Consider the following 17998-nt stretch of genomic DNA (forward strand, 5'->3'; position numbering starts at 1 on the left):
CAAGTAGATGCTTGTTTCAAAACAAATAACAGAACAGCATCCTAGAAAAAGGGTCAAAATATTACCTTTCTGATAGTATTTTGAATTGTGAGTCCACCTGAATCCAGTACACAGTCCAAAGTCAGTCAGTTTGATATGCCCATCGAGGTCTATCAGAATGTTGTCAGGCTTGATGTCTCGATGAATAAATCCCATTTTGTGCACACTCTCTATGGCCAAAGTGAGCTCTGCAATATAAAATCTAGCCAGACGCTCTGGGAAGACCTCCATCCGAATCAGCAGGCTCATCATATCCCCACCAGGGATGTAGTCCATCACAAAGTACAAATTGTCTTTATCTTGGAAGGAGTAATAGAGTTTAACCACCCACTCATTGTCTGCCTCAGCAAGTATGTCCCTCTCTGCTTTGACGTGAGCCACCTGATTCCGGTTCAGCACATCCTTCTTTCGCAGAGTCTTCATGGCATACAGGGCATGGGTGTCCACTTTGCAAGCCAGGCATACTTCTCCAAATGCACCAATACCCAGAGTCTTGATTTTCACAAACATAGATTTGTCCATTTTGGCCCTTTTAAGTCTGTTGTAGTTGGACTCCTTCTGGTAGAGAATTTTCCTCATTTGTTCCTGTTCTGCTTCACAGAGGCCTGCCTTTACAAAGGAAAGCAAACCACAAGAGCCAGTACTGTTATATTCATAGCAAGAGAAAAATAAATGAGCATTCCCAAAACACATTTCTCAGAAAAATTAACCAAGAACCAGAAAAGATGTATTCATGAGTGGTATACTCTCTTGTCTGTCTGTTGAGGTATTTCTGAAAAAAGGGCAAACTCACTGTGCCCAAACTTGTTGCCTGAATTTGCAATATCTGAGATTGGTATGCCTGTCTCTTTTGGGGGCAATATTGTCAGAGAGGGGAATACAACATAACAAACCTGACCCTGGGATTTGGTTTACACCTTTCAAATGTGCACTTTGCCACTGCACTCCACTACATGCATGTGCACTGAAGCCCAACTTAATTTAAAATGAAACTTAAACCTGCATGCAACAGTTCACTTTGCTCATGAATGGTCCCCCAGGGCAACTCACATCAGCAGTTCCTACCTTAGGTGCTGTTTGTTTGGATTTGTGTTGCAATTAAAGAGCTGGTTTTGACCTACACATTCTCAAGTGCCTTGGAACCTTCTTTAGAAATTGTGTTTCTTCCTCTACCATAAACATCCTCCACTCTTAAGGTTTTTAGATTTCCTGAGCATCTGTTCTATAAACTTCTCTTTTTCCCATCTCAAAATATGTACATAAAATCCTCAGGTCTGGTCTTCCCTCAGCCACTGCAGCCTAGACCCTGGTGCTATTTCCCTCCTAAATGTATCATTTTCCCTCTGCACCCGAGCTGTAGAACAGCTGGCTTGTCCACCTCCTGTCTCCAGAGAGCCTCCCAGTAACTGCAAGTAACATTTCACAGGGCTGTGAGGAGAAACTTCCTGGAAAAGATAGAAGCAGCTGGATCCAACCAGATTTCCCCCATCTTTCAAGACAGAGCCTGCAGAATGCCAACTCTGCCAACTTCAGCGTCTGGCCCTCTGCTGAGAGCCACTGGTGGCCTCCACCAGCAGAAACCCCTAGGCTGACCCCCAGGCTCCTCTGGCAACTCACTTCCTGCAGCATGCTCTTTTCTTTCTGCATACCCCAGTTCCAAAATCCTGAATTAACTGGCATCAACTGAACTACTTTTGAGAGAAAGATCAGTGCCTGGTGAGAAGGGGCCATTGAGAAAGTGGAGGGAGCTGAAGCTCACTGGTTAGCAAGTTAGAAACCCAAGCATACACCCACAGGGTGCTTAGCCTGATTTAATTTCACATCTGTAGTCTAGGTATCTAAAGATGAATGTGGGCAGCCAGACTATGCAATGAGATCCTCACGGTATAAAAATTAAATCTGTATGAATAAAGGATGGAGTAAGTCTACAGAAACTTGCATAACAGGTAGGATGAAGTTTCAGACTGAAGGAAAAAGCCAAATCAAAACAAGGAATACTGTTTTTGAAATGAAAGATAACTACATCACTCCATTATAGAGGAAATAGTTACTTTTTAGGGTAAAATAATCAGTGTGCTCTGTTCTTGCTAATTCTAGAATAATGCAATATTAAGATAGCCAATATCTCCTGCATGTGTATTTTCAGCCAGTGATAAGGTTTCTAGGGGAAGGAGTTGTTTTTGTTTATACCTGAATTATCTCTGAAAGAGGGAAAGCTGAAGAGTGAGAAGAGAAGAACTAGCACAATTAGATCCTGTTACACCTCTCTAGAAATCATTCCCTATCTCAGTCTCAGGAAAATACTCAAGCAACACAATACTGTACTTGCAGTGAGGACAAACTATTAACTGCCAATAAAATGCAAACGTTTCAAGACATTTTCCAAGAATGTTCTCTTAATTCTAACCTCACTAAACAAACTCCTGAGTTTTCTGGTGCAATGTGAGCATCGAATCAATTGACTCTGGAAACTGACTGTGCTGGGGAAGATTGGGTAGTTAATTATTACCCATTATGTGTTAATAACAGCTTTCCTTAGAGCTTATCCTTTAATGCTAAAAGTAGACTAGTCATATTCCAGTCATGCCTGGGAAGAAAAAACCCCTCTTCCTCCTCCAGAAGTAAAAAGTAAAAACACAACTGCCAGACCAACCATCAGAGCTTGGCAGCTTTGTTTTAAGCAGCACTATCAGAGAGTCAGCTTAGATTCGAGAGCTACAGTTAGGCATGAAAGAAGTTCTATCACCCAAAATGCATCTCCCTGAGACCTGCCTCTACAACTTCTGGCAACGGTCCCAAAATCAGTTCAAGCTGGTCCAATATGGTTACTTGCACAATATTACTACTTACATGTGTTCAACAGACAGCTTTCAGTCAAGTATTACACAGTCAACTGAAAATATGGCACAGCGACTGCCAAGCTGAACCATGGCTTTGGTAAATGGGCAGCAATCATGGAACAGCGAGGAGGAACTAGAGCAAAGAGTTTTGCAAGAGCTGCCAAAGTATTGCCAGAATTATCTCAGCCTCAAGCCTGCATTCTAAGTTCTTACCTATAATATAGAGGGTTTTTGCCTCATTTTACTTTTCTGGTATGAAGAAATATCATTTCACATCTCAGGTTTTTCAAACAGCCTTCCAGACCTGCATCCACACTTTTAAGGGGACACAGTCTGGTATAGGGAGATGTCTGATACCTACTACTTCAGTGTATTCTCCCTTTACATTTTTTTTTTACAAATTAAAAATAGCAATTATCAATTTGACCCTATTAGATTTTATTATAACAAAACAAGAATTACTTTTGCCATTTCTTGCTCCAGTTGTAACCTTCTGTTAATTTTCTGCTGGTAGGTCTTTATGACGTTCTCTACATGTTGCTCCATGTAGAACTTGAAGGCAAAAGGTGAGTAGCTCTTTATTCGGGATTCTCGCTTTTCCTCATCTTTGCCATTTTTTCGCACAGGCACCGGAGATGTCTGAATCTGTTTTTTATCTTTGTTTGGCTTTTCAGCTTTAGCGTTCTTGCTGCTTTTATCATTTCGCTCACTGCTCTCTTCAGTCTTGTTGCTTGTTGAACTGGGGACCACACGCAGAGTCTGCTCCACGCCCATGCACAAGCAGTTGATATCAAACTGCTCAGAGGTGCCAGGAAGTAACAAATGCTTGGGATAGGGTGGGGGTGGGCACCGCAGTTCCTGGTTACCATAATCCACATCAAGCTGGTAGGTATTGGCTGCTCCAGGCGGTGGCACATGCTGCTCCATGATCTCCAGGCCATCCACAGCCGGTGCCTGTGCAGACAACCACGCAGGGTGGGAAGGTCCCACTGCAGTCTGAGGCTCTGGTCTCATCACTCGCATGCTCTTCACTGGCTGGAGGATATGAGCAGATGTGACTGCCGTGATTGTGTTTGGAGATGTAATGGAAGGATCGGGTTTTCCTGGAGGAACCTGTCTCATAGACACTGTCACTTGTGGCTGCTGCTGGTGGTTGTTGAAGGAGTTTGTTCTGCTTGGCACCGCGGCATCAGGTCTGAAGGATACATGTTGCCGTGGAGATGTTTCTATTCCTGGGTTTTGCACAGAATCTCTGCGTGATGGTGTTGCTGCCTGCCACTGCTGAACTTGAGGATTATTCATGTCATAGAGGTCCATGTTTAGGCTATTTCTAGATGGAGTTAATAGATTTTGTGGTGGACTGTCTGAAAAATCATTAGCAAAGGCTGGACCTCTGGATATCACATGCATTTGATGAGAAGAAGGACTTGTCTGTTTGTGATGAGAATGTGAGATATACAAGCTTGCTGGTGCCTGCTGAAATGCATGACCAGTATTGTTCTGAACAACCGCTCCTTTATTTGGGAGATTGGCATATCCCCCCTCCTGCTGCATCTTGTTTTGGAAGGATGGACTCCGCTGAACGCCATATCCCATAGGTTCCCCCTGCACCATCATGTGCTGCCTGCTGTAATGTTGGCTGTTGCAGCCATGGGATGCCTGCAGCTGCAAGGCCTGACTGCTGTGATTAGCCACTGGATAATTAATCACAGAAGACTCCATATTTGCAGGGTATGCTTTCTGCTGATGGCTCGTTGGTGTGCTGTGAGTGCCTACTCCAGAGGGTCGCTGTACAGGAGCAGTCATAGCTGAAGACTGAGAAGTAGAGATTAAATAGTCCATGTATGGCCTGGGAACCTCAGTAAGCATATTTGCACCTTCTGCTCCAAAGCCTGTCCCTTCATAGGCTGCATTACTGATCTGGTGGTAGGACGGAAAAGATTCATTTGATCCTTCAAAGCTTGGCCTGCGGGTTACATTATTTGGCACAATACCCTTTCCTTTATAAAAAGAATACAGAAGAACGTTAGGAAACAATTCAGGTGAACCAATTACTTTGTATTACTCATGCATCTATACATACATACACACTGCTCAGTGAGTATGTGTTTTAAAAACACCGTTCAAAATCTAAATTAAACACTCTGAACATTTGAAGTAATAGGTGCCAAGTATTCCTACTGATAACGAGCTACTGGCTCACAATAATGCTCATGCCACGAATCATCTGGGAATCCTATCAAATCATGAAAACAGAAGCACAAATTCCCTAACTATGAACTCATCAGACTACTCTACAGCCTGTTTCTTAAAGCTGGACCAGGATTAGCAGTCATTGCTCTCATACAGGAGGAAGCTACAGAGCAGAGTGTTAAGTTCAACAGGAGGAAAAAAGCTCCTGGAAGGACTTTCTATACAACTTAAAGTCAACATTGCTATAAACTACTAGGCCATCACATAGTCCATCTTCTGCACAGTGAGCCACCTGCTCACACTGGTTTTCTGTTTACATCTCTCTCTTCCATCATTCTCAAAAATTCCTCTTTCATTTTCCTTCATTTAAACAAAGGCATCACACAGTTTGTCCTGTACTCCTTCCAATATGTTGGACACAGAGTACCCCCTCACATTATTCATCTTCCATCTGTTGGGAAGGAAAATCATTCAGGGTGTCAACATATTAATCTTAGCTTGAAGAATGTGCAGAGACAAGATAGCAGCATTCCTACAGTGGAATTGCTAACGGCACTTTTCATCAGTTCTTTGATCTGAGGACAAATTGCAGGTGTATAAAACACTGGCTGTGCTAAAAAGATAAGGGAAGACTCTGTGCTGCTGTGATGTTTTTGTTCCCCTTCTCGTTCTTTAGCTCTCACAAATTACAGGACTTGGCCCATTTTTACCTAAACCATTTCCTTTTAAAATCCTGACTTCACAATAGCCATACTGAACTAACAGGCTTGAACAGTGCATTACAAGCTTTTTGCAGTACAGCACGCCCCAGCTGGGCCAGATGCAGCACACCTGAGCACAGCTGCTGACTCCTCACCTTGACACACAAGCCCTGCTGCCTGCAGACACACAGGGACGTGCACGGTATTAGGACAGGTTTATGCACACTCTCTGCACAGTAAGGGTGTGCACCATGCTAAATGATATCCTCAAAAGAATGCAACGTTTTGAAATGGAATCAGGTTGTACAAATGATCAGAGATCTTTAATGTGAAATCTGTAACTGGCAGCTTTTTCCCCTGTGATAACACAAGGCCAGCATTACTGAGGCTGTTCTTACAACACCATCCCTGACAGCTCATCTCCTGGGACACAGTGGGATGCACTGATGAGGCTGTAGCAATCCAAAGCATCCTAAGAAGTGGCTACTCTGGCCTGGAAGTGGGAGGCAGACATAAGACCCATTTATCATCTCTGTCAGCAGGATTCATCCTGAGCCTTGGGGACAAGCTGACTTTGCTTCCCCTTATCAGAGGCCACAAAACAAAGTAGCAGCAATAACTGTCCTTCTTTGGGACATGTAATTCACCTGAGCAAATAATCTTGATGTCAAGAGAGATATGATGTCCACCTCCTAGATTTGTACACCAGTAAGTCTGTTCTGGGCCAACGGGGGAATATTTGGATTTGAACAACAGATTTCTGTTTAAGAAGGTGGACTATGAATATGGACACAGACAACTCTTTGGAAGCAGGTGAGCTGTACTGAGGTTCCAGCCCAGCTGGCCTTGCAAGGCCAGATTCACTTCACTGTCTCCCACAAGACTGCTGTGGAACACTGCTGTCCAACACTTCTCCCCAGCAGCAACCCCACTTTAAAAACTAGCTTATTGCAAGAAAGAAGAAAACAATTAAAAAAAAATCATGCTCACCTGGTGAGGTTTGCTTAATTACACGTACTATCTGTTCATTTCTAGGATCCAAGTAGCTCATCTTACTGATGTACTCCAGGGCTGCCTCAATACTTCTGCTCCCTGTCTGCTTCAGTGCTCGGACAGCCATCTCCTGCACAAAGCAAACAAGAATTGAATCACGGTGTGACAAAACCCAAGCACTGGACTGCAAACTGAAAAGCAGTAAGTGTTCTTACATTAACAGGAGCATTTTAAACACCAGATCACAGCTGCCTGAAGCCAAATGGACTCATATTTTGAAAGCATTTGCATGCCTTACACAACTCAAAAATCATAAGAAAATAACAAAACATACAGCATACCCAGATTCTAGCAATTAAAGAAGCCTCAAATTAAAATGTGTAATTCAAGAGCCCTTAAAACAATCTTTGAATAAGGTATGGAAAAGTCAGCATAGTTTCACACTGGATGAAATGAAATGAAAATTTAGCTGTTAGTATTTGAGAGCATGTCTTCTCTCAGTCACACCTGAACACAGTAAAAACTTTATCCTTTCACAAATACCACAAAGAAGCTAATTAGGCAGGGGTTGATTTCTGCTCACTGGAGTCCACAGTGAAGAAAAACTGCTGTTTTCAGTACAGCTGGGACATCATCCACTATTTGTTTGGAAAATGACTGGGCATCCCAAACTGAAAGCTACACTGTCAGTCTTTTTAGCTGTATTTTATTAACAGCCATGATTAGCAACCCCTGCTCTACTCTACAGCTCCTAGCAGTTTGTTTATACTTTTACTTATAGCTCAGGTATATTAAACACCTTTCAGTAACTCGAGCACCACGTGGTTGCAAAGCAAAATTCACAAAACACCATGAGGCCGCATGGTCTTTTCTGAAATGATGGAGAAATTGAAATCTAGAGCTTAAATGTTGAATTTCACTCACAGAACTTCACTCATCAAAAAGTTGGATACCTACTCCAAAGTAGCTGCTGAGCACCTTTCTATAATCACCTCTAAAAGGCAATTCATAAAATAGATATAAGGGGAGATAAACCTTAGTGACACATGATTAGAGAATTAATTTGAACTTAACTCCCAGCTCTTAGATGGCTGAAGCTGAATGAAATCAATGCCACCACCAATGATTTGCCTGCAAATGTCAGTATCCTATTCTCTTGCCACTTTAATACTATTTTTAGGGGAATTCTGTCATCACAACCTGCCCACAGAGCGCTGAATCAGAGGGAGGTCGTGCCTCCCTGGCTTGGCTGCCCAGTTGCAGATGTGGCAGCTGGGTTGGCACTGGTGCACGGCTCTCCCATGGGTCAGTTCTGGGCACTGCCTGGCAGTCGGGAACTCCAGTTGGAGCAAAGGGCAGCTTTGCTGCACTGTACACGTCAAATACCCGCTAACTGTTTACTTAGCAAGGGAGGCCCATCTCAGATGACACCAATTCACACTTAGCACAGAGCCACATGCTGGCACTTGGCATCTTGTTTTGCTTAACTCAGACCCCTCCCACTGCCCCCAAAACGGCATCAGTTTCTTCATTAGTCAGAAATTCTGCTTGTGGAATAGCTATAGCAAGCTGAATATTTTTCATATAATTTATGACTCATAATTCATAGAAAGGCAATAGTTGGTTTCAAATTTCCTATAGCTGAAATACTTCACTGGCATCAACACATTACTAAGAGCAATTTTAAATCAACAGAAAAATATTATGTATGAAGGAAAGAATTTCCCACAATATTTTTTCCTCTTTCTTTTTTTCTTCTTGTGGATACATTTCTAAAGTATTAGCAAATTCACATCATTCTCATCATCCAGGGACTCTGGGCTTTACAGGCCTGTTCCACACGGCTGCTAACATAATCTGTCCCATTTACAGCAGCTGGATCTAGCCTTAGGTCACAAGTCTAAGTTTCCTAAATTAAATGTTCTCTATAAGCACATTTGGGCTGTTTTGGATGTTGGGTAACAATTGTATTAATGATTAACAAAACAGCCCACATGGTCCATTCTTCCCTCTCTGATCTGTGCTGGCTGTATATAATTCAAAGGGGCTAAAATAGGAGAAAAGTTATCACCAGCATATTGATATCATCTCCGAAAGCTTACTGTAACTTTTCTCCTCTTTTGCCATTGTCTGTGTCTGAAAAGCAAGAGTGAAAACAACACTGATCTTCCTGAAGCTGCATGTTCTACCTTCAGCACAGTTTAGAGGACTCATATTTAAACTTCAGTGGGAATAATGTGAGGGAACTGGTTATCCACTGTGCACAGCTGGATAACCTAAGAGGCCAGCAACAGCTTGGGACGAGCAAGTGTGTCAGTGGCAATCTCACCCTTGCAAGCCCCCAGTGCAACAGCAGCCCTGTGCTCCAGCTCCCCACTTCTCATCTTTCATTAGGTCAGCTCCCACCCTCCAAAGGGTGTCCTCATTACACGCCCTGTTTGCTCAGCATTTACATTACTGCTGGAAAAATGAAGTAAGTTTTTTTGTGGTTCAAAAGAACACCTGTGATTCTCCTGTACAGCATCCCACAGCTTGAGCCCTTTACCCTGTAACTCTCATGAGACACCAACATCCCAGTTTCTGTACTAATGCACACAACCCTCACATCATCTTCAAGCAAATGGAGAGCAACAACACCAACAAAAAAACATCAAAAAATCCACATACAAAAGGAAAAAGGTTTTTCTCAGAGGCAGATCGCAGATAATCACAATTCTCCACCCAGGAGACAAATTCTTCTGGGGGCATATGATACTTAAGGAGAGTGGAGGGCAACAAGAAGCCCCAGCAGTGTTGCAGCTGGCATTTGTTCTCCTCTGCATCATTCTTCCCATTGCCACTGTCCGTGCCCACAGCTCTCTTCTCTCTGGCAGTCACCTGAAAAGAGCTCCATTACCCCCAGCACCTTCTCCTTAGGGACAGAAGACATGTTGATGTGTGGCTGAGGATCACAGAGAGTGTGCTCTGCCTGAGGTGGCTGCTGGCTCCTGAGGCACGGTGGCCTTCTCCTTTCTATGTGCAACACAGGGATGGGCTCTGCCGAGCAAGGGAGCATGGCTGGCATGAGGCAGCAAAGGGCTGGTCTCCAGGAGCTGCTGAAGGGGAAGTTGGCTCCCTGCTGGCAGCTGGGGCTGGGGCCTGGGCTGGATTTGCCAGGAATCAATATAAAGACTGTTTTAAAGCTGAGGAAGAAGGGCAGAAGATGGATTAAACAATTACACTCGTTGGAGAGCAGAGGCTTAAGTGAGATGGAGGGTGTTTGTGAGAAGCAGCAGAATGGCTCAAAAAGGAGGGAAATCGATGCCAAAATCTTGCAAATCAATATATAGACAGTGGAAGGGCTGAGGAAATGAAGACAGACACTGGGTGAGGATAAAAGTGCCCAGTTACAGAGACACGGATGAAGCTGTCTTGATTTTACACCACGCGAAGGTAAGGAAACTTTAGAAAGAGAAGGGGGAAAAAAAGGAACCAGAAATGAGCCAGGGGAAAAAAAGCCACTTGGAACTGCAGCCAACTCCAAAACACTCAAGTAGGCACAGGATCAAATCCAGCTTCCACTGAGGTCAACAAAGATTTCCATTAACTGCGAGGTACACTGCATCGGGCCCTCTGCTTCAGATTGTTTCCTTTCCACGAGGCCAAGCGCTGTCAGCCGCAGTAAGGGTTGAGAAACTTGGCTGCTGGCTGTGCTCTGCTGCCCCACAGCAGCTGCCAGGCCCACAGAGAAACACCAGCCACTGGCAGTGTGCACAGAAACCACAAGAGAACAGAGCGCTCCCAGCCCCAACTCATTCTCCATATTCCCTTTGGAGGATTCAGACATTTCTCAGTGCGGGGCTTTTATGCACCTTTTCTGCTTCCAGACATCACTAACTACTGATGAAAAAATCAGCCAGAAAATGTAAAGGTGAAGAGCTACAGGGGGGAAAAGTGCGTATTTACAATTAACTCTAACAAAGCTGTAATTAATTTAACAGCTGCAATATTAAAACGAGGTTTCAGTGGTCAGTTATGGTTTTGGACAGATCTAATGGAAAACCAAAGTCAGGCCATGAACCACAAAACAGACTGAGGAAACTGCAGTATCCCAAATTTGTGGACTCAAATGAAAAACCAGAAGGGTGGAGTTTCCCAGCTAATTCCTACAGTGGGCTACCTAAACCTGACTGCTGCATGGTCTCTGTTATTTCCCTAGTCTTGCACTGGTAGATGGCGGCCTTCCAAGAGATTTCAAGATTTTGCTAGAAGGAAGGCCACCTTTGAGCTCAGATGCTCAATAGGAGAAATCCTTGTTTGATGGTAAACAGATATTTGGATTTGTGCACATAAAGACTTCATCTCACTCTGTGCTCCGCAGGCAGTGTGAAAGGCTTTCCCCATTTTACCCTCCCGCCTGGCTGCGCTCCACCAGCACTGGCAGAGGTTTGCGTTCTTGCTGTACTACAGGGTTGTCCAGCAACATTTTTCATTCAGAAAGCTTCTCGTTGCCAAGATGTATTTATCATCCAAGTGAAGATTGCACAAGAGGTTACAATAAGTAAGACTTTTTCCCAAGAACATTGTGTCTGAAGGAGACAATAGGTCCTCCAAAATTTGGCAAGGGTAATTAATTGCTAACAACAACAAAAATTAATTACTTGCTTTCCATTCACCAAGAAGGATGGCTGACAGATGCAGGAAACAGATACAGGTTCCTTGCAGAAGGGAAAAAAAATAAAGCTCATGCCAAAAGAGATGATCCAGCATTGATCTTTCTGCGATAGCCCCCCATTGTAGGATTTTTCATTCATGATTTTAACCATGCAAAACCCAAGCAGTTCAGGAAACAATGTGTACAATGTACTCTATCAGAACTGCTGCAGCCCCACAGAACAGAGAAACCTATTTTGCAATATTCTCTCTCTGTAATTATTCTCTAGTTGGACACTTCATCCAATTTTGTACTCTACTTTTGTTTTGCCTGTTTTCAGATTGCTAACATCAGGGGCGAAATTTTGCACTTGAATTCCCATGCCTACCATAACCTTGATTAAAACATTCTAGCTACATAATTAAGATATTATCCTGAGTGTCATTAGTGCTTTTCAGTTTTAGTGCATCAGAAAAGCAGGAGGAAATTAGCAGAGGCAGAAACCTACTGACCACTGCAGCATCACTTAGTCCATTCTGAAACGATGTGACCCATTCAGAAACGAATGGACAGCTACCCCATGATTAGTTAGGGTTGTTTTCTGCCCTGACTGCTCCTGTTACAAACTCCTCCAAGCTATCCTGCTTAGGCAATAATAAACCTCCCTCCCAGCCTAAATTATGCAGGGTCAGTTTACTGCCTCTGATTTTAGCTTCAATTGTCTTTTCACAGCAGTTCTGCTGTTACCTACACAGCGAGTCCCCTTCATCCTAAGGGATTCTCACAGCCTGGCCTCCAGGGCTGAATTTATTTTCTTCTGTTAAATGGGAATTTAATTCCCTTTATTGGTGTAGTAGCCCATCTCTGTATCAAGAAAGATCAGACAGGGACATGATTTTGATAAGAGGTGCACACACTATTCTTGTTGACATGACAACAGCGGTGGAAAAGTCATCCTTGTGGTAAAGCCACTTGGGGCTTTAATCCTGGCTTTTAGCCCTTGCTTACAGCATTTCTACCTTTTGTGCTCCTGAATTATTTTTAATTCTGCTAGCACTCCAGCTCTGAAGGTCATTCATTCTTTTGGCTGGATGCTTTAGCTCTGCTTTGCACTGACTCTGCATTCCCACCTCACATTGTCAGAGTGCTTCCTTCCTTCTTTTCTTTCCCTCATAGCAGGCTTACCAGGGGTTAAAGTATGCAAAGGAGACACACTGTAGTACATAAAACTGGGCAGACAGAAAAAGGATATAGACACATCACAAATAAGACTCACTAAATTAAATCACAACACCATAGGAAAAAAATACATGACTGTAGATTAGGAATGGGGAATTGCAGGTAAGGAACAACTTTAACCAGACGTTTTTTATACACATTTTCAAGGGATATTTGCAGAACTGAAAAAGAGAGTATGTGCAAAAGACAGAGGGAGGATTTCATACATTATACAGTGCTCTGGTAAATGTCCTATCAGAAGAAAAACAAACAAAAATAAATCTAATGTGACAGTGACTGCTATGCCGCTGCTCATTCTGTTTGCCTTCCAACACTTTCAGTCTTTATTTAGCCGGTCACCTACAGAAGATCGGTATATTTACTACTCTGTTTGTACAGCACAATGAGGTCCTGTTATTGTTGTGTTTATGGCAGCAGGATAACTTACTATTAAAGTAAATTAAATCCAGGCCAATATATGCAACTTGGAGTACTAGGCAAAAAGATGGTGGAGGGTTGAAGTGTCAATTCTCCTGGGTCCCAACACAGAAACCCTTGTATCATGACCACCACAAACCAAATAAATGACCTTAATCCACAAAGCCACAGAATATGATATATTCCACAGAATCACTACAGTTGCAAAACACTTCCAAGATCCTCGAGTCCAACTTTTGACAGAACATCACCACGTAAACTAGACCCAGGGATAGTGACTCCACCACCTCCCTGGGCAGTCCACACCAAAGCTTAATCACCCTTTCTGTGATAAATTCTTCCTCATGTCCAACTATATTCCTTCCACAGTTCTATTTGCTATTGCTATGGAAATAATCAGACAATATAAAACAAATGTAACTAGATCATCTGGTTACTTTTTTTCACTTACAAAACCCTCCTTTTGGCAATTAAAGTGTTTCTAATATCTTTTAGGATTTAAAACAACTCTGGATGGTTAAAAATCAAACAATGAACCAGACAAGTGATACCAATATTTGAAATCTATCACTTTAGTTTTTGTATTTTATTAGCCCTCGAGTGAATACAAAGTTCTCTCACAAGTATCACAGAAAAGACTTTTCTACTGTTTTTTTCTACTTTTCTATTGCTTCTCCTTAAGTTGATGACTAATCAAAACTGTTTAATTTCTTCCAAGACAAGAAAAAAGTGCTATATAGATTTAGCAGCTGGGTACTTAGAAACAGCTACCATAACACCTTCACCATTTTATAAAGGATAAGAGAGGAAAAAACCAGAGTTGAGAACAGCAACTGTAAATATGACATAACTTGTCATCAGGTGTCTCAAAAGGTACCAGTTACATCAAAATACTTTTTAACACTATGCAACTTATACTACCTAGCAGCATAAAACTCCTTTTAGTTTTCTTTCCTAGCATTTGTGTGTTCTTTTAACTATGCCTGTATATTCCATTCCCCCACCACAGCTGATTGCAAGACACACTGTGTTTGGCCATGGGCGTTTCACAGGGGACACCTCCCATTTTACACTACAGTCCTTGTGTTCCGTGTGTTTTTCAAATACGACTCTTCCCCTGAAAAGGAGAGATATGAACTTCAGGCTATAAGCCAATCCACAGTCCCAAAGTTAAGACATTTGGAAATAAACCAAGCACGGCTGCTCAACATATTTCCAAACAAATGCCTGTAAAATGAAGGAAGTATTTATAACAAGGCATCTCCAGACAAAGAGAGCATATGTAAACACTTCAAGAAGCTCTGATGAACTATTCAAGAGATGCAATCTGTTTAAAGAGAAAACACACGTGCACTGCTATGTCCATTTTCAAATCCAATCAGAAAATCAAACAACTTCTGTTGATGTCCCAAAGAGTGTGCGTATGTACTGACACACATACAGGTATTACATAATGTCTGCACATCTGTGTAGATTATTTTCTTTAAAATAATCTCATATCAAGTGAGCCCCCTGAAAGCAATATGTAAAAATGAAAAAGACTCTTATTTGTGTCACCAGTCTGATAAAACAAGTAATTTAATTATATTTGCATATACATTTACTGTACCATTTCTGAAGCACAACAGACGCTCTGGAAAAGGTTTGGAAACAAGGAGGCTGAAGGAAGCTGGAAGAGGTCCTGCTCCAGGCAACAAAGCTGCACTCTGCACAAAGCTCAAGTGCCATGAAAGAACAAACAGGCAAAGAAAGAGAGACCACAACAGTAAGAACAATAATAAAGTGAGTGAAAATAACCAAGAGCCACCATGAATACCATTTTTCTTTTCATCCTTTCTTTCAAGTAGTCTGGGAAGGAAAAACAGACCTGAGCTGCTCTCTTCCAGTCAGGACACAGGCATGAGAGGAAGGGGAGCAGGGGGGAGAGAGGAAGGGGAGCAGGGTGCACAGAGCTTTATCATAGAGGCAACTTAATAGATAGACCTGAGGAACGGTGACAAATAACCTGTTCTCCTTGTCCACACCAGCCTTGGAAAAGCACATTTGTGTCTGAAAAGCTGATGGCACAAGCCTTGTTTCCCCACATACTTGGTGAAGGGAGTGATACTGTAAACATCCAAGACCATGGTGATTTGCTGCCTACCTCAAAGGCAGTAATGGCCCTTTCTGAAGGCACCTGCTTGCTCCCCCAGCTATTCAAAGTGCACACACTCATGATTTAACAATCATACTTGGCCAACAGTAATAGGCAATATTAGTAGTTCCCTGAGTACAGAAAATTCCACTTCCAGAAAACACACTGCTTCAGATCCCACATCAGCAGAGAGTTGTAAGGACCGAGCACAGCATTCCATTTTGAACACATGTAGTACTTGAGAACTATCTATATTCCAAAATTCACAGGGGTCAGGTTTACATTAATGATAGAATAAAGGACAGGGGGAAAAATGTGTATTTGTACATCTGTAGTGCTTGAATTATCCCCTAAATGCACAAAATCCTTTCTACTGTGATGCACCCCAAAGCCTTCTGCACTGTGCTGAGCTCTACACAGACACAAGAGAACAATCCTATTTTGAAATGGATTTCTAATTTAAAACAGAACAAACAATTGTATATACAGCCATAACTGTTCCTCATTACTCTTCAAGTATGCTCATTGGAGAGCTATTTAGACTATTTAGAGTTCAAGTCTAAGCAAATGTCCCATGTCAGGTCCATCAACAGACAGAAAGTTGGACAAATCTCTCCTAACCCTTCCTTAGCACTGGAGCAGGAGCACTATTATGTGCTAATTCAGAAACCTTAGAGTGAGGCAAATCATGTTATAAGCAGCATTTACAAATTACTGCACTGGCAGGTTTACATTACAGAGCAGCATGGAGGAGCTTTGCCTACTTCATGCGTGAGTGAATGCACATGCACACACGTGCAACTGTGTACGTAACTCCTTTCCAAAGAATCTATTTTACTTCCCTGAAATCCTCTCACTTTGGTTACAGAAACAGGAAACTTCCCACCCTCTGGACACAGTCTGTAGTAGTTTCAGCCTGGGCTCCAGTTGACTTCTGTCTGGCAGCCACTGTAGAGACCTGTAATCCCTCACACAGTGCTTCAGCCACATGCCCTGCATTAACCGGTGTGGCTTAAAAGCTTCTCCTGATCCCACAAGGCAAGGCACAGCACTATTCATCCACACCTTTAGTATTGCAAAGGTAAGGTTACATCCTACAACAGCTTTTAAACCCTGAGGAAAAGGAAACAGAGGGCAATTGGTAAACATATTCAAGTATAAGCTCATGAGTTGTGTCAAACCAAGCACCCCTATCGTCTTCTGTGATGTTCACTGAAACCCCCTTCCAGGTTCTTGTTCACGTTTTTTAATAACTATGGGCGTGATTGCATTCATCATCTCCTTTTCATACCAAGTCAAACACTGGGCAAACTCTGAGGCTTACAACTATAACTCAAAGAACAAGAGTCATCTACCTGGTATTCCAAAGCAAATTCTTTCAACACAGCACAGAAGTCCAAGCCAGTGGAGAGTATTTTACTAAGCCTCTGGATTTTCATTTGCATTACCAAAGTGTTGAATGCCACACCTCTCATCTCACTGTCTTCTACTTTCTTTATCCAGCAGTAAAGCAGTTGAGCTGATGTAAAGTGAAGCAAACAACCATTTCAGCAGCAGCACTGAGCAGCAGAGTTTGCCAATAGCTAATAGCAGACAGTATCAGGTGTTACAGCCTTTATAACTAGGAGGAAGGTATGCATGGGACAAGAATCTTCAAGTTCTTGGTTCAGAAACCCCATCACCATTTGGTTTGAAACTTTCCTCTAGATTGGTATGATTTACATCCAGAAAGCAACAATGAATCCAAAAACTCAAAGAGAGAATTTAGCTTGAAAAGACAAGACCAGTAACACACAGAGGAAGTATTTTATTATTGCTTCTTCATAAAGCACATTGAAGTAATCAGCAGAGCAGGAAAGGTGCTGTGCATGTCACCAATGCAAGCAGAAAGTTTTCCTATCCAAGAGAATGGGTAGACTTCAGCCAGACTAATTCCTCTGCTTTTGCCCTTGTCTGACTCAGCCCAACGGAACACGCAAATTCAGCCAACAGTGCTGATATTAATACCAATGTAAGTATTAATTTGAGGATATTAATAACACTGCAGCACCCAGCAAAGAACCTATACAAGTTCCTGGAAAAAAAAAAATCATAGCAAGCTGCCTTCTGGAGTTTACTGATTCCACTGGAATCTCATGAACTCTCAACACACATAGAACATAGTAAAGAGGCTTGCTCAGAAGGTATCTTCAAAGTTGAGGTAGAATTGAGCCCAGCCTCGAGGGAAAGGTGCAGCACACAGCAGAACAACACTGTTATTTCCAGAAAGGTGCTCCAGGACAGCTTCACTGCCACTTGTGTGCCAGGATCCTCATGTATGAAATCTGGCCATGAATGAACCTCCAACTCTGCACTCTGGGAAGTGTGAACCTCCAACTCTGCACTCTGGGAGTCCAAATGAGGGTCCCTAAACTCAGGGTGAGCAAGCTTAAAAGATAAAAATCAAAACCCCACCTATTCCTATGCAAGGCATTTTAAATCACTAAATACATTAAGATAGCAAATTCCTGCAAAAGCAGTACCTTGCCGTGCAAAAGCCAGCTGTCATTTAAATCTACTCTTGGAATTGGGCTCTCTCATGTTCTTTCTGTCAAGTGGGATATTTTGTGCTACTACTATCTAAACTTATTAGCAACCAGGGCATATTTGCTGCAAGATCAGCAGGCCATCCATGCCCTCCTCTAGACCTCCTTTTCACATCCTGAGCTGTGAGAATGATGGCATGACCCCTTCCTGCTAGCACACACCTCTCCCCTCTTTTCTCTTCTCTTTGCTTTTTTCTTCTCTTTTTTTTTTTTTTCTAGACAGC

At 42.5% G+C, this 17998-nt stretch overlaps 1 protein-coding gene across 2 annotated transcripts in view; it reads right to left on the reverse strand.

The window, feature by feature from the left end:
• Window positions 1-17998, reverse strand: part of LATS2 (large tumor suppressor kinase 2) — a 48945-nt gene that overhangs the window by 5324 nt on the left and 25623 nt on the right. For both annotated transcript variants that reach the window (XM_038149762.1, XM_038149773.1), the window contains exons 3-5: window positions 6764-6896; window positions 3342-4879; window positions 66-648 (exon numbers count right to left, since the gene is read on the reverse strand). In XM_038149762.1, the coding sequence (XP_038005690.1) occupies window positions 66-648; window positions 3342-4879; window positions 6764-6896 (2254 nt within the window). The remainder of the gene's footprint in view (window positions 1-65; window positions 649-3341; window positions 4880-6763; window positions 6897-17998) is intronic.

The sequence above is a fragment of the Motacilla alba genome, chromosome 1, assembly GCF_015832195.1.
Source record: "Motacilla alba alba isolate MOTALB_02 chromosome 1, Motacilla_alba_V1.0_pri, whole genome shotgun sequence".
Lineage (NCBI taxonomy): Eukaryota > Metazoa > Chordata > Aves > Passeriformes > Motacillidae > Motacilla > Motacilla alba.